This window comes from Pelecanus crispus, chromosome 21, assembly GCF_030463565.1.
Source record: "Pelecanus crispus isolate bPelCri1 chromosome 21, bPelCri1.pri, whole genome shotgun sequence".
Lineage (NCBI taxonomy): Eukaryota > Metazoa > Chordata > Aves > Pelecaniformes > Pelecanidae > Pelecanus > Pelecanus crispus.
This window is the reverse complement of record NC_134663.1, coordinates 2506964-2529489: the sequence shown is the minus strand read 5'-3', so window position 1 is coordinate 2529489 and position 22526 is coordinate 2506964. Positions and strand designations below refer to the sequence as shown.

The following is a 22526-nucleotide window of genomic DNA, read 5'->3' as shown; positions in this document are numbered from 1 at the left end:
ATCCCCCCGTACACAGGGATGGGGACAGCCCCCCCGATCCCCCCGTACACAGGGATGGGGACAGCCCCCCAATGCCCCCCCTGTACCGGGATGGGGATAGTCCCCCCAATGCCCCCCGTGCACCGGGATGGGGACAGCCCCCCCCATGCCCACCTCACACTGGGATGGGGACAACCCCGCCGTGCACACCAGGCACCAGGACAGGGACACCCCCCCCCCCCGGACCCCCAGCTCGCCTCTTCCCACAGCACAACCCGGCAGAAGCCAAATTTTATGATTTTTTTTTTTTTTTTAATCCTTAAAAAAAACCCCAAACAACCCAGTTTCTACAGTTAAAAACAAGCCATGATGACCACAGCTGCTGGAAAGCAGCCCAGGGCCCAGCCCAGGTCCCGCCAACTCCAGGGAAGGTGCAATTAGGTGCCCAAATCAGCCCCCCCAACTCTGCGTGTCCCCCCCGGGTCGCTCAGACCAGGGTGCATTTGCACCCACCCCTGCAAATTGGTGTCCCCGGCGGGGCTGGGGTGCTGCCGGTGGCACCGTTTCGACCGGACCCGCACCAGGGACAGAGCTGGCGGCTCATGAGGTTGCAACCGAGAAATTTGTGCCCCAAAACCGAGGCGCTGGGATGGGCGAGAAGGCGGCGAGACTGCGAGGGGCTCGCCGCCCTCCAGCCCTTGCGCCCGAGAAACCAGAAACCCACAGATGGAGAGTTTATAGGTATATACACATATATATATATATAAAAAATAGATGTGCGTAGTTGTAGCGTTGATACTGATGGTTAAAAAACAGATAGCAGGCTGGTCCCGCACGATCCACGTGCAGCCCTACGTTCTGCTGAGAGATGCCCGGTCCGGCAGGTACGTCTGCGGGGCGGGTGCTGCCCCAGGGCTGCTGCAGCGCCGGTCACATTGCAGACTTCATCTCCCACTCCTGGAGAGAGGCCGAGATGGGTGGTCAACCCCGCCCCGGCATGCCAGCGCCGTGCGTGGTACCCGCTCGCCTCAACTCTGCCCACCCCACGCAGCTCCCGGCCGGTACCTTTCTCTTCTGCAGCACTTTTCCCTTCTCCACGATGACCGGGGAAGGAGAGGGCTTCAAGGCGCTCTTCGCCGACATGGTGCGCTTCAACAGCGGCGTGAAGAATGAGCCCTGCTGGAAAAAACGATGGTGATGCCTGCCCACCCGAACCCATCGCGCTCCCTGCAGCCCGTGCCCGTCCCCAGTGCCCGTCCCCGGTGCCCCCCACCTCGGAGCCAGCCGAGCTGGCGGTAGCGGCGATGTGGCCCTTCAGCGACTTGCCGATGGCCAGCAGGTTCATCTCGGAGCCGGCTTTCAGCCTGCCCTTCATGCGGCAGGCCCTCTCCAGCTGCCCCACCTTCTCCTCCAGCTTGGGGAAGGCTCTCTTCCCTGCAAGGACAGCGGGGCACTGCCAAGTCCGGGCACCCCTCGACCCTGCCAGCTGCTCGGGCGAGGGCCAGGCACCCCCTGGCACAGGGGCAGAGCCCCTCTGTGGTCCTACCAATGAGGATATCCAGCCCGTCCCGAGCCCCTTTCCTCTCTGGCAGTGTCAGGATGCGCTGGGACCGGGAGAAATCCCTGCTCCGGAGCTCAGGGCTCACCTTCGCCCGCTGCGGGCTGGCAGCCCTGCCCCGGAGAGCTGCCGCTGATGCTAGGGAGGAAGGGCAGAGGAAGGATGCTGAGGAAAAAGGGCAGAGGAAGAATGCTGAGGAAAAAGGGCAGACGAAGGATGCTGGGGAGGAAGCGCAGAAGAAGGATGCTGAGGAAAAAGGGCAGAGGAAGGATGCTGAGGAGGAAGGGCAGAGGAAGGATGCTGAGGAGGAAGGGCAGAGGAAGGATGCTGGGGAGGAAGGGCAGAGGAAAGATGCTGAGGAAGATGGGCAGAGGAAGGATGCTGAGGAAGATGGGCAGAGGAAGGATGCTGGGGAGGAAGGGCAGAGGAAGGATGCTGAGGAAGAAGGGCAGAGGAAGGATGCTGAGGAAGAAGGGCAGAGGAAGGATGCTGGGGAGGAAGGGCAGAGGAAGGATGCTGGGGAGGAAGGGCAGAGGAAGGATGCTGAGGAAGATGGGCAGAGGAAGGATGCTGGGGAGGAAGGGCAGAGGAAGGATGCTGGGGAGGAAGGACAGAGGAAGGATGCTGGGGAGGAAGGGCAGAGGAAGGATGCTGAGGAGGAAGGGCAGAGGAAGGATGCTGAGGAGGAAGGGCAGAGGAAGGATGCTGAGGAAGATGGGCAGAGGAAGGATGCTGAGGAGGAAGGGCAGAGGAAGGATGCTGAGGAGGAAGGGCAGAGGAAGGATGCTGGGGAGGAAGGGCAGAGGAAGGATGCTGGGGAGGAAGGGCAGAGGAAGGATGCTGAGGAGGAAGGGCAGAGGAAGGATGCTGAGGAGGAAGGGCAGAGGAAGGATGCTGGGGAGGAAGGGCAGAGGAAGGATGCTGGGGAGGAAGGGCAGAGGAAGGATGCTGAGGAGGAAGGGCAGAGGAATCACAGCACAACACCATGCTTGTGGGCACCGCAGCCTCCACCCCAGCATGTGGGGCTGGGGTGCACGGGGGGACCCTGCTGCTCCCCTGGCTGGAGCACCCAGCCCCTGCTCACCTGCCTGCGAGGGCAGGGCGCTGCCCGGGGCGTTGCCGCAGGCACCGGTGGGCAGTGCAGACGTGGGCCTCTTGCACTGCCCTTGCACTGCTCGGTCCAAGCTCTGCTGCTGCGGAAGGAAGCCCGGGAGAAGCCCGTGGGCAAGCGGACGGTGGGAGCCCGTCCCCCTCACCCTGGGGCTCGCATCGGGGGGGCCAAGGTGCATCAGCGGGAGGTTACCAGCTGCTGCAGCCGCTCCACGTTGGAGTAGAGGTGCTTGGGGGTCTCGGCTGGCGGGAGCTGCCCAAAAGGGTCATCCATGTAGGCGTTGGGGCTCGGGACCCGGCGCAGCAGCAGCCCGCTGCAAGCAGGACGGGGGTCCCATTACTGCCCGCGGCCCCGCAGCGGAGCAGGAGGGCTGGGGCTGGCCGTGCCCCGGCCAGCGTCTCCTTACCCCGCCGCAGGGCAGCTGCGGGCATCGCCCAGCCTGGGGGTCTCGGTGCGGGGGCTGTTGCTGGCCAGCTCCCCTCCTCCCCTGGCCCGCAGGGTCTTCAGCCAGGCTTCCCTCTCCTCATCCGAACGGGTCTGGCATGGGGCAGAGGGTCCGGGCTCAGCAGGTGCCCCCACAACAAGGGACGTGGGGGGCTCGGGGGTGCCGCGGGGGTTGCTCACCTGCAGCAGGGCGAGCTCCCGGCCCCGCTGGGCGATGCGGATGCGGAGGCGTTGCGGGGAGCCGGCGGCCGCCCCCGGGGAGACCTCACAGGCCTCCAGCCGCAGGGCGCAGACGGGGCGCTGGGTGCCGCCGGGCTCGGGGAACATGCGCAGGGCTCCCTGCCGCACCGCGCACCACAGCCGCTGCCACCGCCCGCGCAGCCGCACCGCCAGGAAACCTGCGGGTGCAGACCCCATCAGCGGCGGCACGGGGGGCAGGGACACCCCCTCGCCCGCCCCCCACGCATCGTACCTCCTTTTGCATCCTCGCCGGGCCGGGGGCTGCGGGCAGGGCTCTGCCGGGAGCAATCCTCCTCCTCCTCCTCCTCGCTGAGCTGGGACCCGACAGCCTGAGAATGGAGACCCAGAGAGCCACGTCTCTTGCAGGTTTTAAGCCCCCTGCGCCCTGACCCCCACCCCACGGCAATGCGACCCTCCCCAGCATCACCCAAGGGGGAGAGTGGGACAGGGAATTGGGGTGTACTCTCCGCACCCCCGGCAGCCCCTTTCCCGTGCATGGCTTTCCCGGGGGGAGGACAAGCAGCTCACCCTGCCGAGCCTTGAGGAAGGCGACGCTGGGACGCTGACGGCTGCCAGCCCGCTCGGGGCATCACTGCTGACCTCTTCGATCACCTGCCAAGGAAGAGGGGGAGTGCTGCAGCCCCCGCTCCCCATCTAACGGGGCTCCAGGCACCCCAGGATGGAGAGGAGCTGGGGACAGACGGGATTGTCCCCAACCAACCTCGGGAGCACCACAGCAGGGCCGTGCCCCTGTTTCTCCCTGCCCACCCCTCCCTCCTGCCCACGCAGAGCTCTGCCAGGCTGCAACACCTCCAAACCTTCCTCCAGTCCTCAGCCTGCTGCCGGCTCTGGAAGCCGATAACCAGCACCTCGCCCGCCGTCCCCATCACCTTCAAGACGTGTGGCATCTTCTTGCCACGCTTGGCTTTGTAGGCGACGCGGCAGCCCCGCAGGTCCAGCTCCAGCACCGGCTGCGGGTCGGCGGCACACCTGAAGCACTGCGGAGGCACGGCGGGGTCGGCAGAGCTCAGGGACCCGCTCCCACCCTCCATCCGTCCTCCTCCGGCCGCTCACCAGCAGCACATGCTCCCGGATGATGAAGAGCTGCTTCGCCCACCGCCCCAGCCAGCGCTTCCTCCAGAGGAAGCCGCAGAGCTGCGCCTCGGGGCGGCCGGGGGGCTCGGCGTCGGGGCCAGCGGCCAGCGGCCGCCGCAGGTAGTGGGCCCGGTCCGTCACGCCATCCTCATCCTCCCCATACGACTCGTAGTGGCTGCTGTCAGTGTCGGCACCACCTGAGAGCCGGGATGGCGTCAGGGTGCTGGGTGCAGGCAGGTGCCGGGGAGGGGGTGCGGTGGGGTGCTCACCGGAGCCAGTGCATCTGCCAGGGCCGAGGGGTTCAGCGTCTTCGTAGGAGTCGTCGGCTGGTGGGGATGGCGAGACGCCCGGCACCTTGCTCTGGGGAGAGAAGGGGTGCTCTGAAGGTGCTGCCCGCCGGGGTGAACCTCACCCAAGGGTCCCCGAGGCACTGCCGGGGGGCTCTGCCCGGAGCTGGCAGGCAGCATGGGAACCCGGCCAGACCCCGGTGCGAGCGAGGTTGCAGTGCAGGGATGGCCCCCGGTGCCCATCTCCCATCCCCTGTCCCAGCACAGAGCTGCTGCCCGAGCCCCCCCCGCACACCCACAGCCCCCGCCGCTGCCCACCCTTACCCCTCCACGTGGGCTCAGGGTGCTGGCCGGGCGGCACTCGCAGGCTCTCCCTCCCGTCGCATCCGCCGACCTGGTTCCTGGGGGGAAAAGCAGGACTGGCAGCAGCATGCGGGGTGGGCGAGGAGCCGGGCATCCCCGGCCGCGCAGCGCGAGCCGCCGGCAGCGATGGAGCGCGGGTCAGAGCGTGCGACTCACCCGGGCTGGCTCGGCCCTGCGGGGTCCCCGGGGAAGGCGCGAGGCAGCGCATGATCATGTACTCTGCATCCTCTGCTGCGGGGGGAGCGCCCGGTCACAGCCCCGCTCCCGGCCCCTTCCCTGCTGCCCACCGGCTGCTAAACAGGGGCCACCCCGTCCTTGTCCACCCCCACCCACAGACCCACGCTCACACGAGGGGCTCTGCAGCCGGGAGAGCAGATCTGCCACCGACTTCTTCTTGGCCCGAGCCGCGGCGCTGAGGCTTTCCCGGTCCAGGATGAGCAGGAAGGACCGCAGGTCCGACAGCAGCTTGTCCAGGTCTGCAGGGGACAGGGACGTGCCATGACACCCTGCCAGAGCAGGGTGCGGGCAGGGATGCCCATCCCCTCCCCGCCGCACTGGGCAGGGCTGGCAGGGGCTCCCCGACGATGCCAAAAAGATGTGGGGGTTACGTGCCTCGTGCCGCCGGCCGTGCCCCTGCTCCCGGCACCTGCCCCGGCTCCGCACAATCCCGCTATTGACGGGCCCGGGGTGCCAGGGGAGGATGAGGAGGGGGGCCGGGGACCTGCGCCGCTGAAGGCTCCTCTGTGTGCGCTCACAGAGCGGGTTTGTTCCCAGCTGGGCGAGGGGAGTCGTGGCTGGGGGCCACGCTGGGCAGCCCAACTCGCTGCTCCTCCGTGGCACAGAGGAGGAGGAGGAGGCATGGCGCATGGGAGCAGCTGATGAAGGCTGCTCCGTGCACACCAAAAATGCTGAGCGTTCCCCCGCTGCCCGCTCCGAGGGCAGGGAGCGGGGTCGGGGCTCAGCGCCAGCTGGGGACCCCAACCCTGCCGTGCCAGGAAGGACGGATGGAGCGGGACAAGGAGCTGCTTTGTGCCTCCTCACCCCAGCCGGGGAAACCGGGAATCCGGGACAGGATGGCACAACCTCACCGGGAATCCCACGCCCTGCGCAGCGGGACAGGAGGGCACAACCTCCGCCCCGAAGTGGGGGAGACCTGGAGGGCTACGGGCATGGGGAGATGGTCCCTCTGGCCCCAAACAGCGGTGGCCCCATCAGCTCTGGGCCCGTGCAGGCGTTTCCTGCGCCGGAGGAGCACGTGGCAGAGCAGGACCATGCACACCCCCGGCCCGGCCCCTCACCCCTGCTCCCGCAGAGCCCCCTCGCCCTGGGCACCTCTGGCTGCCACCGCAGCGTGGGCAGATGCCCCCTGCCCCGCCCCGGCTCGCTGCCCGCTTCCCCCCGGTTCCTTCCTGCCGTGCATCTGGAAGTGGTTTGCATCGCTCCGCTCCGGCCGCTCCGGGCTCTGCTCCTTGCTCCCAGCTGGGATAAAAAGTTGCAGACCTGCTGTGGAAACCCATGGCCGCCTGGCGCGGGGCCTGGCCGTGCCGGCTCCCCCCACGCCGCCCCGCTCTGCTCCCAGCCTCCCTCCTCGCTGTCCTCCTGCCTTTTCCCAACTGGAAGAGGGACAATCCCAAGGAAGCCGCACTGGCCGGGATGCTGCCCCCGTGACCCACCGCAACGCCCCAGGCGACCCCAGCATCCCCGTGCCTTGCCGCATCCCTGCATCCCGCATTGCTCCCAGCTGGCAGGGATGCCATGCACCCCCAAAACAAGTGGCAGCCCCCCCGGGGAGGCGAGGGCAGGCAGGGGGAAGGAGCCCACAGGTCCCACCTGGGTTAGAGGGGACACGGGAGAAGCCCCTGCGGAGGTGCTGGCATGGGGGGAGCGCCGTCCCCCTCCCCGGTGTCCCCAGCTGGGGAGCACACACCCCTGCCCGGGGGGAGAGGAAACATCTGGCAGGGCAGCGAGGCTGAGCAATGCCGGAGCTGGGCCCAAACATCTGGATTTCCCTGGAAACTGGGGAAGGGAAGGGGGGGACCCGCTCCCCGGGGGACTGGCGGGGGGCCTGGGGCAGGGGCTGGCCGAAGGGACCTGCGGGCAGAGGGTGAGGGTGGGGGGCACGGCGACTGTCCCCCGTGCCCGGTGTGCCTGGCTCTGCCTCTCCCTCCCTTTTCTCCTCTCCTCCGCCCAGGCCGAATTCCTCGGCAATGACATCTCCGTCCACTCACCCCCTCAGCCCTCCCTGCGTCCTCCCGCCGCGCTCCCCCCCGCCGACCCCGGTGCCCTCGGTGGGGCAGGGGAGCCGTGCCCGGCGGTGCCCGGCCGTGCCCGCAGCCCGGTGCGGAGCAGGCAGGGGCTGCCCGCAGCCATCGGGCCGTGCCAGCTGCCCGCTGCCGGGGCCAAGGGAAGGCAGCGAGATGAAAAACAGCTGCCTGGGTCTGCGGGGCGGGAGGAAAACGCCCCCCCAAAACACACAGCCGAATCCTAGCAAAGCGCCCTGCTCCTGCGGGATGCGGCCTGGCCCGACAGCATCCTCATCCTCGGAGGAGGAGGAGGAAGGAGAGGGCTGCCCAAGGGATGCCACGGGAGCGCATGATCCCTGGGTGATGCCAACACCCGAGGGATTTGGGGCTGGCACCTCTGCCCCACGACCACCTGCGTTTTTCTCCGTGCGATGAGGGGTGAGAGGTGCCCGGGCTCAGCCCTGCTCCCCGTTGGGGTGCAGGGGGGAGCAGCGGCTGTGGGGCACCCCGGGGCCCCTCTCCGGCGCTCGGGGTGGCTCTGGCCCAGCGCGGGATGACTCAGAGGAGGAGGCTGGAGGCCGCCCCGAGCCCAGAGCTGCTCCTGGCCGCAGCGTGACCCGTCACTGCGGGGAGGCTCCGGGCCACGGCTCCAGGGCGGAGGCGCTCCCCCCACGGCCGCTGCGCCCCCAGATTGCCCCATGGAGGGTGCTGGGAGGGGGCCTGGCATCCCACGCCCTGCCACGGCACCGTGCACCGGCACCCCGCTGCATTCGGGGGCACCCAGGCCCCCCGCCCTGCTCCGACACCCCGAGCCCTGACACCCACGCCTCGCCCCTTGCACCCTTTCCCTCCCCAGCACCCACCCCACCGCCCCAGACCCCCCTTTCGCACCCTCTCCTCCTTCCCGTGCACCCCTCCCTTTCCCTTCCACACCCCTTTTTGCACGCTCGCACCCCCCGTGGCCACCCCCACGGGTGCCCCCCCACGCCTTGCTCCACTCCGCGCACACCCTCTGCCCTCTCTCCCCCCCTTTGCAGCCTTGCACCCCCCCCCGCAAGCCTTGCACCCCTTTGCACCCCCCCGTACCTCTCTGCCGGGCCATGGTGCGGGTGCGGTCACATCGCGCCGGGACCGGGACCGGGACCGGGACCGGGGCAGCGCTGGCCCGGCTCGGCCCGGCTCGGCTCGGCTCGCACACGCCCTGCGGGCCCCCAGCACAGCCCGGCCGGGGCGGGGGGGAAGGCGGGGAAGGGCTCCTCATCTTCCTCGGAGCACCACCGCCATCTGCAGGGACCCGCGGCGGGGGAAAGCAAAGCAGCGGAGCCGGGGGGGATAAAGCCATTTCACCTTTAATTGTAAGCCAAAAATCACTCTCACGCGGCTTCTCCGACACCAGCAAATAAAATAAAACTCTAACAAAACAGAGAAAGTGAATCACTGTAGTCCGGTCAGAAAACAACCCATATTTATATATATATTTATAGATACGTCGGTCGTAGAGTAGCAGTGAAAGGCAAGTATGGGCCAGTGATTTCCCGATAAATTACATTCTTTACATCCCAACAAGGTCTAGCGGCTGGAGAGTGGCTGGAAACAGAAACCAGGGAGCGTGGGGGTGCGGGGGCAGAGGGGTCCTGCCCAAAACGTGTGCCCGAAGAGGGGACGGGAGAGGTGTGAGAAGGGAAGGTGCTGCCCGGTGCCGAGCCCTGCCTGCACGGCCGCGCTGCCCAGACCCCGGCGGCCACGGTGCCCGTCGAGCCGGGCCCTGCTCCTTTCTGCCCGGCTGCATCGCCCCGCCGCATCACCCCGCTGCAGCCCCCAGCGCATCCCCCCGCCGCGGGCGCATCCGCAGTCGGAAACGCAGCGGGAGCTGCCCCAAGGCCCCAGCGGGACCCCCACTCTGCCACCCCTTGCCCCGTCCCACAACGCTCCACCTCACCGGCATCCCAGCCCTGCCCTGCGCCAGCCCGGTGCCGGGCAGGTTTTGGCAGTGTAGGCATCCTTGCGGTCCCCGCTGCAGCAGCTGGCACAGGGGGGACCGGGGAGGGATGTTAAAAGAGGGGCTGGAGGGGGGGCAAGGCGGGATGCCGGCCTGGCTTTGCCGGGAGCACATTGGTCTGGCAGTGAGTCGGCCCCCAAGCCCTTCCCAAGTTTTGGGGGGGGCAGAGGGGCACCCCGGCTGCGGGGGCCGGAGGCAGCCGACCCCCGGGGAGGAGGGAAGCCGCCCCACTGCCCGTGCACCAGAGCTGGCACGCTCCCGGCCAGCCGAAAGCAGAGCCAGGCACTGCCCCTGCCAGTGTGCCTGGGGGGAGAGGGGGGCTCAAAGCACGGAGCCCCCCCCCCGCCTCCCCTCCTGGCTGAACCGTGCCTGCTCCGGGGGCAGGGTCTGCCCCCAGCCCCATCACCCCGCTGCGAGCCGGGCGGCGGAGGCAGGTTTGAGCCCCCCGAGCCCTTTTCCCGCAGGAGGAGGGAGGCGGGGGGCAGAGCCAGGGGGCTGGGGGAGAGGGGAAGGGGGGATCCTAGTAAAAACCGGCTGAGAGCCCTAAAGCGGTTACACGGCGCGACACGGACTGAGCTCGGGGCCGAGGAGGGCTCAGAAGAGGAAGGCTTTCTTCTTCAGCTCGTTGCGCTTCCAGAGGGCCAGCTTGCTGAACTCCTCGGGGGGCATCTCGAAGACCCGCAGGAAATCCTCGGGGGAGAGGTGCCGCTGCGGGGGGAGAGGAGGGTGATGGGGTGGCCGGGTCCCCCCCTCCGTGCCGTCCCCCCAAAACGCCGGTTCAAGCCCCTACCTCCAGCCTGGTCCTGTCCACGCCGGGCGGCAGCTTCACGCGCCCTCGGTTCGTCACCATCAGCATTTCGTAGGGGTAGATCTGCGAGGGGCGGGGAGAGGCTGTAAGACCCCCTCTCCGCAGCCCCCCCATCCCTGCCCAGGCCCCCGCAGCCCCCAGCCCCGCTCACCTTCTGCTCCAGCATGCTGGGCAGGGAATTGCCTCTGTCCATGCGCCCGCGCTGGCCGTTCTGAGGGGGCAAAGCCAGATGTCAGCTGCGACCCCCGCCTCCCCGAAGGGCTGCCCTCTCCCCCCCGAACCGAAGCCAAGGTGATGGGCTGCAGCCTGGGGACCCGTACACCCCCCCTCCCCACCAGGACCCATCACAAATGCGGCCCCGCTGTCCGTCTGTGTCCCCCCTGCCCCGGCATACATCACCCTCTCGCTGGGTCTCGGCACCGGCAGCCAGACGAGCACTTACCTGCAGGCCTGGAAAACAGAGAGGAGCCGGGCTCAGCCGCGGGGACGCCCGCCACGTCCCCCCTCATCCTCTCCCCGGTGATGACAAGCCCCCAGAAGTGGTTTCCCACCCTCTGCTGAACCCAGGTTTGCCCCAGCATCCCCCATCCCCGGGGACACCCAGCATCCCCTGGGACATCCCCACATCCCCCAGGATATCCCCACATCCCCCGGGACATCCTTGCATCCCCCGGGGACACCCCTGCATCCCCCGGGGACACCCCTGCATCCCTGGGGACACCCCTGCATCTGCTGGGACATCCCCACAACCCCCAGGACATCCCCACAACCCCTGGAACACCCCTGCATCCCCAGGGACATCCCTGCATCCCCTGGGACATCCCCGCATCCCTGGGGACACCCCTGCATCCCCCAGGGCATCCCTCCATCCCTGGGGACACCCCCACATCCCCCAGGACATCCCCGCATCCCCTTGGAACATCCCTGCATCCCTAGGGACATCCCTGCATCCCCTGGGACATCCCTGCATCCCTGGGGACACCCCCACATCCCCCGGGACACCTCTGCATCCCCCTGGAACATCCCTGCATCCCTGGGGACATCCCTGCATCCCCTGGGGACATCCCCGCATCCCCTGGGACGTCCCTGCATCTGCTGGGACATCCCCGCATCCCTGGGGACACCCCTGCATCCCCTGGGACATCCCTCCATCCCTGGGGACACCCCCACATCCCCCGGGACATCCCCACATCCCCCGGGACATCCCCACATCCCTGGGGACACCCCTGCATCCCCCGGGACATCCCCGCATCCCCCTGGAACATCCCTGCATCCCTGGGGACATCCCCACATCCCCCGGGACATCCCTGCATCCCCCTGGAACATCCCTGCATCCCCTGGGACATCCCCGCATCCCCTGGGACATCCCCGCATCACCCGGGGACACCCCTGTGTCCCCCGGGACATCCCCGCATCCCCCGGGACATCCCCGCATCCCCCGGGACATCCCCGCATCCGCGCTGTGGGCTGATGCTCACCCGGACTGCCCTTATCGCTGCCTGCCGAGCTGAACTCTGCTGACTGCAGCTGCAAGGGGACAGGGGACAGGGGACGGCATCAGAGCGGTGCCACCGCGGACCCCGTCGGAGGCCGTGTGGCCCCGGCAGCGCGGGGGCAGCTGCCTGCCCACTCACCCGGGTGAGGGTGCTCCTGCCAGAGGCGGGCAGCGAGGAGCTCTTGTAGCTCCCCATGTGCAGAGCTACGAGAGAGCGAGAGGCGGTCAGAGGTGCAGGCAGGGCTGCAGGAGCTTGCAGGGCTGCGGGCAGCCGGAGCCACCGGGTAGGGAAGGGACGGGATGCGGGAAGAGCATCCCACGTACATGTGTGGAAGGGTGTCCGGTCCGGCAGCGAGCGGGTTTTTCTTCGGATAGGGAGAGATTTCTCCATCTCCTCCTTCAGGATCAGCTTCCCGAGGTTGGAGGTGACCTGGGGGGCGAAGGGACACGGGTGGGGGTCAGTGCCAGCACGTCCCCAGCCCCTCGCAGGGTGCCCACCTGCCCGCGCTGCCCCTCACCTTGCTCAGCTCCTGCCTCTGGAGCTCCCGCAGGTTCTTCATCTCCTCCGTCAGGTCCTCCTCCTCCTCCTCCCCTCTCTTGGAGGCCATCCGCTTCCTCCACTCCGTCTCTGGGGAAAAAGAGGGGACTTTACATCCATCCCCAGGGGATAAACCCCTCGGTGCAGCCCACCCCCTCGCCCACCCCTGCTCCCCACCTACCCACGACAGCCAGGGACGGGGGGCACGGCCAGTAGTCAGTCTCGATCTTGGCGGGCTGGTTGGGGTCTGGGGGCTGCGCCGCCGGGAACTTGGAGGATTCGATGATCAAATCCTCAATGAGATGCTTCCCGTGGTGGGCGCCGGGATGGTGCTCTGCGGGGCACAGGGGGGTGAGGCAGCGCCCTGGGGTGCCCCGTCCCGTGGGGCAGACACCCCCCGCTCACCTTTCTGCCTGTAAATTGGAGGCTTCTTGTATATGTTGAGCTCCGTCGTGTCGGTCTCTGCAAGGAAAAAGAGGGTTGGGGGGCCGGGAATAGGGAGCTCATGGCGCTGGAAAGGGGCTTGCCCCGACCCCTTGCCTGGACTCCCCCCAGCCTGCGCTGGGGCTGAGGGTCAGGCAGCGCCGGGGGGGTCCCGGTGCGGGGGGAGCGTACCGGGTCGGTGGAAATGCTGCACACTGCTGCGGGCCGAGCTGCTGCCCTGGCGAGAGGTGGGCTGTGGGGTGCTGCCGGGGGTCCGGCTCTCCAGCCACTCCCGGATAACCTGCAGGCAAGCGGGGCCGGTGAGCAGCGAGACCCCCGCAATTCGGCATCACCCCCTCCTCCTCGGAACCCCCCTGTGCATCCCAGAGCCGGGGCAAGCGGTGTTGGTACTCACCTCCGGAGACGGAGGCGGAGAGATGGATTTAGGGGACAGGGAGCGCTGCAGAAGGCAAGAAGCAATTTATTCCAGCAGCCCCACATTTGCCCTCCGGGACCCCTCTGTCCTGGGGGCCTTCCCCTCACTGGCCCCCAAAAACAACCGGGGGACAGGGGTGGCCCTGGGGCGCCCTCACCTCTCGGCTCCGGGGCAGCTCCACGTGCTCCATGAGCGAGTAGGTGAAATGGGGTTCGTAGATCATCAAATCGGGGCGCTCGATGTCCAGGATCGCTTTGTCCTTGGGGATGGCAGCCAGGTCCTTGTAGCCCAGAACCTCGTTGTCCATTTTAGCCTGGAAGGAAGGCAAAGCCCCTTCATTTTTGGGTGCAGAAAGGGAACATTGGGGAACGGGGAGGGCTTTCCCCCGGGGCTGGCATCCTCCGTGGGCCCTCCGGAGCGATGGAGAGGGTTTGGGGAGGCACATCCCGGCCCCACGGATGGAGGGATGTTGGTGGGGGGATGCGAGCGACCTCTTACCACGATGCTGGAGGGCGACCCGGGGACGCTGGACCCGCGGGAGGAACAGACGCTCCCAGGGGAGGTCAGCGGTTGCTGGAAGGAAAAGGGGAGATTTTAGCAAAGCTCATCCTCGGCATGGCCAGCCCAGGAAGGGGCTCAGGGTCACGGTCGGGACCCCGGGGCGTGGCAGGGGGGCCCGGGGACACCCCTGTCCCCCATGGACCTCAGTGCACAGGGGCAACACGTCCTAGGGGATGGGGTATTTCTGGGTGGGCGCTGGGGTCTCCTTCGCTCCAGCGTTGTGGCTCAGGGCAGGGGACACCCGGGAGGTGACAGTGGCTTGGCCAGGACGCGTTGCCACTAGATGGAGCTGCCAGGCTGGGCTGGGAGGAGGAGGAGGAGGAGGAGGAAGGCAGGGCCCTGCTAGCAGCATCCCAGGGTGACTGCCGATGTCCTTGGCCACCAGCTCCTGTGGGCCTTCCCTAGGTGCAGGGTTCCCCACCGCCCATGTCCCCAGCACCCTGCCCATGGCCCCCAGCACCCTGCCAACTCCTGGCACCCTGCCCTATGTCCCCAGCACCCTGCCCATGGCCCCCAGCACCCTGCCCACAGCCCCCAGCACCCTGCCTTATGTCCCCAGCACCCCACTAACCCCCAGCACCCTGCCCATGGCCCCCAGCACTCTGCCTTATGTCCCCAGCACCCTGCCCACGGCCCCCAGCACCCTGCCCACGGCCACCAGCACCCTGCCCATGGCCCCCAGCACCCTGCCCACGGCCACCAGCACCCTGCCCTATGCCCCCAGCACCCCGCCAACCCTCAGCACCCTGCCCATGGCCCCCAGCACCCTGCCTTATGTGCCCAGCAACCCACTAACCCCCAGCACCCTGCCCATGGCCCCCAGCACCCTGCCTTATGTCCCCAGCACCCCGCCAACCCCCAGCACCCTGCCCTATGCCCCCCCCCTTACCTTCTGCAGTCTTTCCATTCAGCTGCGGGCTGGAGGGGCTGTGTCAGTCACAGGGTCCTGCATGGGGAGAGCAGGAGTTTTGGGGAACTGCCAGGGTGGGCTCGGAGCACCCCGAGGTTGGTCTTGGGGTGAGGTGCCTGAGGGCAGTGGGGCTGGGCAGAGCCCCGCTCCCCACAGCCCTGCTGCTGTGGGGCTGAGCCCGGCAGCCCCCTACGCACCGGACCCTAACACAGCATGAGGCCGGCACGGCCGCATTGCCAAATATTCAGGCGCTGGCAGCAGGACAGGCTTGCCAGGGGACGCCACTGTCCCCGGGGTGGCCGAATGGCTGCGGGTCTGCTGCGGGACGGGGGAGAGGCAGTGGGGCATGCCAGCCCCCCACTCACCGCTGCCTCTGTGGCTCCACATCCCTCTGGGTGCTAATGCCAGGCTGGGACTCGGGTGCTGCCTCTGCAACGGAGACCAGAGAGGTGACAGCGGCTTGCGGGGTGGCGACGGCGCGAAGCTCAGCCTTGTCCTCCCGCCGTCCCTGCAAAGCCCAGTGCCCGCAGCGCTCTGCCCTGCTGCGTGCCGCCCCTGCCCGTGCCGGCTGCCGGCTCCGCTGCCCGGCGGCTGCTGACGAGTGCTGGCAAGCGGAGCAGAGGTAATGAAGCCTTTTGTCCACCGGCAGCGAGCGGACTCGAGAAGGCTCCAGCAGCAGCGGGACGGGCGTGCTGCGCTCAGCCCCTGCCCCACAGCCCCCGGGCCTGAGCCCTCCCTGTGCTTTAAACCCACAATGCCACACACAAAAGGGAAAATTCCCCATTCTCCTCAAAACTTCTTCTTTCAGAGGGGAAGGCACTGGAAAAAAAACCTCATGCAATCCAGGCGACAACAGCAACAGCAGCGTGGAGCCCTCCAACCTTGAAGCCCCCCGCCCCCGTGCACAGGGCTGGGACGGTGCCACCGCCTCTGGGGACCCCCAGCCCCACGGCTCCTGGCGCGGGCGCAGAGCCCATCCCTGCGGGATGCAGAGGTGGAGAAAAACCAGATCTGACAAAGCCCGGAGCATCCTCCAGCTGCCGGCAGCCAGCCCGGCACGAGGTACTGCCCTCGGCTCTAAGGGTCGAGCCGGGACGAGGAGGCTCTGCCTGCGGCGCCGGGCTTGAGCCGCTCCACGCAGGCATCGTCCCTCCTTTGAGACCACCCTGCCACGAAAAACCCCGGCCCTTGGCGCTGGGCGGGGGGGCCCGACGCGCTCACACCCATCCCCAGCACCTCCCAAGGGTCTGCGGGACCCCGCGCCCGTGGGACGGGCACCCCCGGATTGGCACCGAGCGCGGTACAAGGCGTCATTGTCCCGGCGAGCAGCGGCCGCCCCGCGCACCCATGAGCTCAGACTTTCCAGCGGCAGAGCCAGGGCTGCCCCCTGCCTCCGGCTTTCACCCCCCGGGGCTGGGGGGCATGGGTGGGCCGGGGGCAGGCGGCGGGGCCGCGGCGGCAGTGGTGGCGGTGACGGCGAGCAGATGGATGAGATAGCAAATAGCAGGAGGCAGAGGAAGCGGCAGAGGCTGGCGGGAGGGTGGGTGTGGGGACGGGTGGATGCGGATGCTGGTGGGGAAGGAAAACAAGCTTGAGCCAGGGGTGCGGAGAGATGCCGGGAAGGGCTGGCGAGCGGTGCCGGGGCTGCACAACCAGCTCGGACACGGTCCCCCCGCCCCGGGCCGGGGGACGCGGGGACACCTTATCAGGCGCAGGCAGGGAGCCACCGCCCCGATGGCAGCCTCTCTCCCCATGGCAACCTCGCTGGCAGGGTCCCCGCACGCTCCCTTGCTCGCCAAGATAAGGCCGGCCCGGCACGTGTTCGGGATTTTCCTGGCCAGGAGGGCGAGGGGCAGCGGGGCGAGGGGGGCAGGGGGTAACGCCGTGCCCCCCTCCCCGGGCAATGCTGCGGGGACCCGCGGTGCTTTGCCAGAGCGGGGAGAGAAAGGTGCTGGGCGGGGATGCACGGGAAGAAGAGCGATGGAGGGAGGGATGGACAGACGGACAGACCGCGTGCTGGCAGAGGCTCACCGGGCTGCAGGGGTGCTGGCCTGGCTGCACGGCACATCCCGGGGGGGCCGTGGGGAGAGCTGCTGCGGCTGCAGCGGGAAGAGGCCAGTTCCCTCCTCCCCACCCCGAGGAAATCCGGATTTGACTTTTCGCAGCCGCCAAAGCCATCGAGCGCTCGGCACCCGGGCCCGGGGCCAGGCTGCATGAACCCCCTCGCCTAGGGGGGAGCGGGCAGGGACCCCCCTCGCCTAGGGGGGAGCGGGCAGGGACCCCCCAGCCTTCCTCCCCTCTCCTTCCTCCTCCTCCTCCCTGCCCGCCTTGCCCTTGCCATCACGCTGGGCACGGACACCCTGCCGCTCCCGCAGCTGCCCCGGCTCCCTGCCAGCGGCGGAGCAGGGGGGAACATGGCGGGGTCACAAGTTCCCCGAACAGACGGTTCCCGCCAGCCCTGGGAACGGCGTCCGGTGCTTCCCAGCCCAGCCCCGGCCTCCTCCTCCTCCTCCTCCTCCTGACGCAAAGCTCAAACAAACACGGCGCAGGAGAGGCACTCAGCATCCTCGCCGGGGGAAACCGAGGCACCGCTGCGCACGGGGGCCCCACCGGCAACTCGATCGCGGCGGGGCCGAGCCGGCGGGGAGCACGTGGGTCCCCGACCCGCGTCTCACTGGTGTCCGGTTCCTCCTTTGTCCTGTTTCTCGCCCTTTCCCTCCCCGCTGGAGCATCGTCCCGCAGAGGGGAGCGACCCTTTGGCTATCGACAGCCCATTGCTTCCGTGCCGTTGCACCCTGCCCGGCACGGCCCTGCCGAGGGACGCCTCGGTGGCCTTAAAAGCCCCCAGCTGCCAGCGCCTGGCCCCTGGGATTTTTCCATCCCCTGGGGTGGAGGGTGCACCCTGCCCATCTCCCCTCCCACGGACACGGGGCTGCTCCGTGCCTCAGTTTCCCTGGATGGGGGGGGGATAGCAGCAATCCGCCGGCCCCATCCGGGAGCAGCTGGAGATGAAGGGGGCATTTCCACCTCCTCCGGCTGCTCGGTTCCCCCCCAATCCGAGGAATCCTGGCCAACACAGCTGCTCTCCGGGCTCCCAGCCCTGCCAGGAGGCTCCGAGCCCCCCAACAAGTTTAGATGGGGACGCGCGGTGCTCGCCCTAAAGCTCTGAGATGAGGGGTGTCCATCCCTGGCCCCCCTGCCCTGATGGCCACGCCGCAGCCCGCTCCCGGCAGCGGCTCACGTGGCACATAATCTGGGATTAAAATGGGATTAGCCTGCTCATCCCGCACATGGAGGGGCCGGGAGGGACCCGCCAGGGGTGCACACGGAGGCCGCATCCCTCCGGGGCTCCCGGCGTGGGTCTGGTGATGCCCCCCGGGTCCCCGAGGAGCCCCCAGCTCTGCTGGCCCCGGGCATTGCCCCACAGGGTGCCCTGCATCAAGCACCCCGGGGCGGTGGGTCCCTGGGTACCCCCACGCCGTGTGCGGGACCACCGCGGCGAGGCACCCGGCTGGCAGGAGAGCGGGCAGGGGGATGCGGCCGGGGGTCCCTGGGACCAAGGTGGCAGCTGGTGGCCCAGGTCTTCCCGGGAGAGGCCAGGCTTAGCCCCACCTGGCCACCGGCACCGCACGCCCACGGCCAGGAGCCGACCATCCCCGGGGAGATGGCTCCATCCATGGCCAAGAGCTGGGGGGACGGGCTTTGCACCCTGGTTTCCCCCCCCAAGTAGCCCCCCAGTGCTGGGCAGCAGGGGGGCGATGGGAGTTTGGCCCCTCGGTACCTTGCCAGCGGGGCTGGATGGGGTCAGGAGAAGCAGAGGGGCCCCAAAATCCCGTGCCCATGGCGAGACCCCGACCACCACAGCCCCACCATGCTGGGAGCATCAAACCCCGTCACAGACTGCGCCGGGGGGGAGTGGGATGGGGGTGCCCCCCCCAAACCGGTGCTGAGACCCCACAAACTCACTCTACAAGTGGGGCTGGGAATGGCTGGGCTGCTCCAGCCTCTTCCCTTGGGATACACGGTGCTGATGGCAATGTCCCCAGGGAAGGAGGGCAGGGGATGCGTCTGCTCCAGCAGCAGCGACCGAGCCCTGTTGGGGGGGTGTCCTGGGGGGGGTTTGTGGCATGAAGCGGGGTGCCAGGAGCACCGTGCTGCCGCAGAGGGGACACGGGTGGGAGCGCCGGGGGGGGGGGGGTGCCCCCATCAGCGACGGAGCCCGAATCGTGGCGTCCCCGCCTCGGGTCACCGCCCTTCCCGTCCCCGCGGCCCCCCCAGCAAGGGCAGCCGGCTTTGCAGTGCCGGGCGTGGGGAGGGGGCATGGCCGCAGCCCCCGGAAAAAACGGGGGGACACGACGTGGGGCTGTGCCCATCCCCCTGGGAGCAGGGGCTACGCCGAGGGGGGGAGCGGCGGCACCGCACGGCGACGGGAAAGCAAAAGGTGGCCGATGCCGACCCCGACGAACCGGCCCCCCCAGACACCCTGCGTGTCCCCCACCCGCTGCCACCTCCCTCCCTTCTCCCCACCGAGCCACGCCGGGCACGGCCACTCACCTAGGGACGCGGGCACCCCATACCTCCAGCCGTGGGGAGCTGGGGAGCGGCGGGGGGAAAACGCCCCTGGCCTCCTCTCCTTGCTTGGCCACCCAATCACCCCGCAGGCTGCTGGGCCAGCTGCCCTGGCTGCGGCCAAGCCACCGCCGGCGCGCTGCGGCGCGCATCCGAGAGCGTGACCGGCGGGCGTCCGAGCGTGCGGGTGTGCGAGCCTATCTCCCGGGCCCAGCACGGCGGCTGTGCCGCCCGCCGCCCCGATAACCCATGCTGGGCGCCGAGTAGGGCGTGCGTGGGTGGGTGGGTGGGTGCATGCATGGGTGGGTGGGTGCGTGGGTGCCGCTCGCCTCTCCCCAACCTCTGCTGCTGGCTTGGTCTCTTTCCGAACAAGAGGAGGAATTAACCGGCATCATGACGAAGCAGTATTCGCTCCCGCCGCTGCTCGCTCCCGCTCCCACCGCTTCCCCGGCACAAAGAGGGAGGAAAACATAAATAAACCTGGCCTGCCCGGCACCGCCCGGCTGCCAGAAATAACCCGCCCGGTGCCGGGGGTCCCCAGCACCCTGTCCTCCAGCCCCCACCGCAAACGGGGGATGCAGCTGTGGCCGGCACCCCCTGCACCCCCCCCCGCCCCGGCTGGGGCTTTGGCACCCCCGAGCCCCGCAGTGCTGAGCAGGGGGGGCTGAGCACCCCACGGCGCGTGGGCTGGGCTGCGGCACGGTGGGTGGTGGGTGAGGATGGCACCCCCCCATCCGGCCCGACCCCTACCCTGGGTTTGGGGGTGCTCCGAGGGCGGCACCCACCCCTCGCTGCCCTGGGAGGGGAAATACAGCCGGGAGTTCCATCTGCGGGGCCAACAGAGCCCAGCGAGGTGTTGAGCATCTGCTAAATATCAAGCCCTAACCTCTGCAGATGCTGCCCTGCCCCTGGGTGCTGCCAGGGAGAGCCCGGAGCTGGGCAGCGGGGAGGGAGCTGCTGCCCCTCGCATCCCGAGCCCCCCAGCTCCCAGGGGCCGTGGTGCAGCCCCTGCCCTTGGGCAGAGCCCCCGGGGCTCGGCGGTGGGGCTGGCCCGGTGCCCGGGGCTGGGCTGGGGCAGGGCAGGGAGGCTGCGGCCGCCGCGGTCCCCCCAGAGCCCCCCGGCACGCAGGCCTGGCCAAAAACCCAGGCGGCTGGCACGGGACTGGTGCCACGGCTGGACCGCGCCGGGGGCGGCAGGGCTGCGTTGGTGCCGCAGCGCCGGGAGCCGGCGTCTATTCCCGGCTCTGTGTGGGAGAGAGCTGCCTGGTGACAGCAGCTCCGTTTCTGCATCCGTTCCCCGGCACTGCGCTCGATGCTGTTTGCTGCCTCAGTTTCCCTCCTGGCTCAAGCGAGGGCTGCTGGAACCCCTGGATGTATGGCTGGGGGATGCACGGCCAGGGATGCATGACCAGGGATAAACATCCAGGAGGATGCACACTCAGGAGGATGCATCTCCAGGGGAATGCACAACCAGGGATACACACCCAGGGATGCATGTCCAGGGGAATGCACACCCAGGAGGATGCACACCCAGGAGGATGCACAATCAGGGGGATGCACAATCAGGGGAATGCACAATCAGGGATGCACACCCAGGGATGCACGTCCGGGAGGATGCTCAACCAGGGATGCACAACCGGGAGGATGCACACCCAGGGATGCATGTCCAGGGGAACGCACAATCAGGGAGATGCACATCTAGGAGGATGCACACCCAGGGATGCATGTCCAGGGGAATGCATGACCAGGGATGCACACCCAGGGATGCACGTCTGGGAGAATGCACACCCAGGGGTGCACAACCAGGAGGATGCACACCCAGGGGTGCACGTCCAGGAGGATGCACACCCAGGGGTGCACGCCCTGTGCCCTTTGGTACCTGGGCCAGCATGGCTCAGTTGGACCACGAGCACCACCGCCTTGGCCCTAAGATGCCGCTGTGACCCCACGCTGGAGGGGCTTCACCGGCCCCAGCCCCTCCAGCAGCCCCCCGGGGCCGTGCCCATGAATAATCGAGGCTGCGGCTGCCTCCCCCCCACGCTAACCCAGTTTCTCAAGCATGAAGACGACCGCAGCGGCTGCTCGGCGGCTGCCACCTGCGCCCGGGGCCGCTCGGGTGCCTGAACCGGCCGTGGCACCCGCTGTGGGCTCAGCCCCCCGCGCCACGAGCCCCGCACCCCGGGGGGGAGGGAGGAGTTTGGAAACGCATGTATCCTGCCCCAGCCCAGCACCGCACACCGGCTCTGGAACCCTCTCGCGTGCACCCACCGAAAGCCAAGCCCGGACACGCTCGCCACAGCCCCCCGTGCGCCCACCGGCCCCGCAGGGTCACCCCTCATCCCGGCGATGCCCTTCAAAGCCAGACCCAGGACAGGCAGCTGCCAGTCCCCTGCCAGGGGGGCTGCTGGGGCGCGGGGGCAGAGGGTAGCAGGGCCCTACCTTCAAAGGAGCCCATGGCCCGCTGCAGGCAGCTCTGCCTGTCCGCCGGGAGCCATGCCTGCGCCGAGCATCCCCTCCCCTGCGCCGCACGGCACGTTGCTACAGCGACCGCCTCCCGCCGCAACCGGCTGGAGCCGAGCGATGGAGGATGTGCAGGAGCCTCCTTCGGCCTCGCCGAGCGATGGAGGATGTGCAGGAGCCTCCTTCAGCCTCGCTGCCCTGCGGGATGGGGGCGAGGAGCCTTCCCGCAGCCCCGGGGAGGGGGACACGCAGCCCCTGTGCCCCTCTGCGAGGCAGCTGCCGGACCCAAAATTGCCCGTGCTGCTCCATCGCAAGGCTGCTGGGTTTGCAGGGGACATCGCCCCGCATGAGCCCAGTGACAGCAGCCCTGCGAGGGCTGGCCTGGATGTGCCTCAGGGGACCCCCAGCCCCGGGGGACCCCAGCCCCTGCCACCCCAGTGATGCCCAGACCCACGGGAGCCCTCTCTCAGGGCTGGGACCCAGCGGGGTACGAGGACCACGGAGCTGGGGGGGCTGGCACCATGGCCCCTGCAGCGAGGTGGTTGCTCTGGGGAGCTGCCCTCGCTGGCTGCGCAGCCCCCCCAAGCATCCCAAGCCCCCCCAAGCATCCCAAACCCCCCCCAAGCATCCCCAGCCCGCGGGAGAGCAAAGCCTTGGGAAAGGCTGGGCACGCTGCGGCAGGGCGAGACACCCTCCAGTGCACTTTCTGCACAGAGAACATTCCTGTCCCCACCTCCGCCCCCCGCCCCGGGTCTCACCTCAAAAAACAAGAATGAAGCAGTGTGAGGGTTTTTTTTTTTTTTGCTTTTTTTTTTTTTTTTTTTTCTTCCCCAGCCATAATTAAAAAGGACTCACCCTTCCGAGCCCTTTCTATCCCGGGAGGTCGAGAAGAAAGAGAGGGGAGGAAGGGGAAAAACCCTGAAAGAAAAGAGAGGAAGGGCTTGGGAAGGAGAAGAGAAGGGGAGGGGGGGTAAAAAAAAGGGACGGGGAAAAATTAAAGCAGAGAT

General features: G+C 68.4%; 2 protein-coding genes across 4 annotated transcripts; both read right to left on the bottom strand.

Annotated features, from left to right (window-relative positions):
* Positions 1-700: 700 nt before the first annotated feature.
* LOC142595559 (actin filament-associated protein 1-like 2) lies at positions 701-8422 on the bottom strand. The gene is made up of 17 exons (XM_075724118.1): positions 8407-8422; positions 5425-5553; positions 5234-5308; positions 5039-5115; positions 4697-4787; positions 4407-4624; positions 4151-4330; positions 3861-3944; positions 3565-3646; positions 3273-3490; positions 3055-3185; positions 2841-2961; positions 2622-2730; positions 1526-1675; positions 1253-1413; positions 1045-1155; positions 701-936 (listed from the first exon to the last, which is right to left on the bottom strand). Exons 1-17 carry the CDS (start codon positions 8420-8422, stop codon positions 910-912), a joined length of 1980 nt encoding a protein of 659 aa, XP_075580233.1. The 3' UTR covers positions 701-909.
* Positions 8423-9563: 1141 nt separating this feature from the next.
* DMTN (dematin actin binding protein) lies at positions 9564-19172 on the bottom strand. 3 transcript variants are annotated; one of them, XM_075723935.1, is made up of 16 exons: positions 19045-19172; positions 14470-14526; positions 13518-13592; positions 13177-13332; positions 12999-13043; positions 12776-12884; positions 12566-12622; positions 12342-12494; positions 12141-12250; positions 11947-12052; positions 11762-11826; positions 11606-11654; positions 10522-10577; positions 10279-10338; positions 10110-10190; positions 9564-10027 (listed from the first exon to the last, which is right to left on the bottom strand). In XM_075723935.1, the coding sequence occupies exons 2-16, from the start codon at positions 14485-14487 to the stop codon at positions 9914-9916; spliced, it is 1254 nt and encodes a 417-aa protein (XP_075580050.1). In that variant the 5' UTR covers positions 14488-14526; positions 19045-19172; the 3' UTR covers positions 9564-9913. The 3 variants fall into 3 exon arrangements, with proteins under 3 accessions (XP_075580050.1, XP_075580052.1, XP_075580051.1); XM_075723937.1 differs by having other exon boundaries at positions 9565-10027; positions 10570-10577; XM_075723936.1 differs by lacking the exon at positions 12999-13043 and having other exon boundaries at positions 9565-10027.
* Between the last annotated feature and the right edge of the window lie 3354 nt (positions 19173-22526).

Excerpts from the sequence above, each read along its gene's own strand:
- LOC142595559 (XM_075724118.1), bottom strand. Across the intron at positions 3,647-3,860 it reads CTTCCTCAAGGCTCGGCAGG|CTCAGCGAGGAGGAGGAGGA; the intron begins GTGAGCTGCTTG and ends GTCGGGTCCCAG. Across the intron at positions 937-1,044 it reads AAGTGCTGCAGAAGAGAAAG|GAGTGGGAGATGAAGTCTGC; the intron begins GTACCGGCCGGG and ends GCCTCTCTCCAG.
- DMTN (XM_075723935.1), bottom strand. Across the intron at positions 12,251-12,341 it reads CCCGTCCCTGGCTGTCGTGG|AGACGGAGTGGAGGAAGCGG; the intron begins GTAGGTGGGGAG and ends CTTTTTCCCCAG. Across the intron at positions 11,655-11,761 it reads GCAGGAGCACCCTCACCCGG|CTGCAGTCAGCAGAGTTCAG; the intron begins GTGAGTGGGCAG and ends GTCCCCTTGCAG.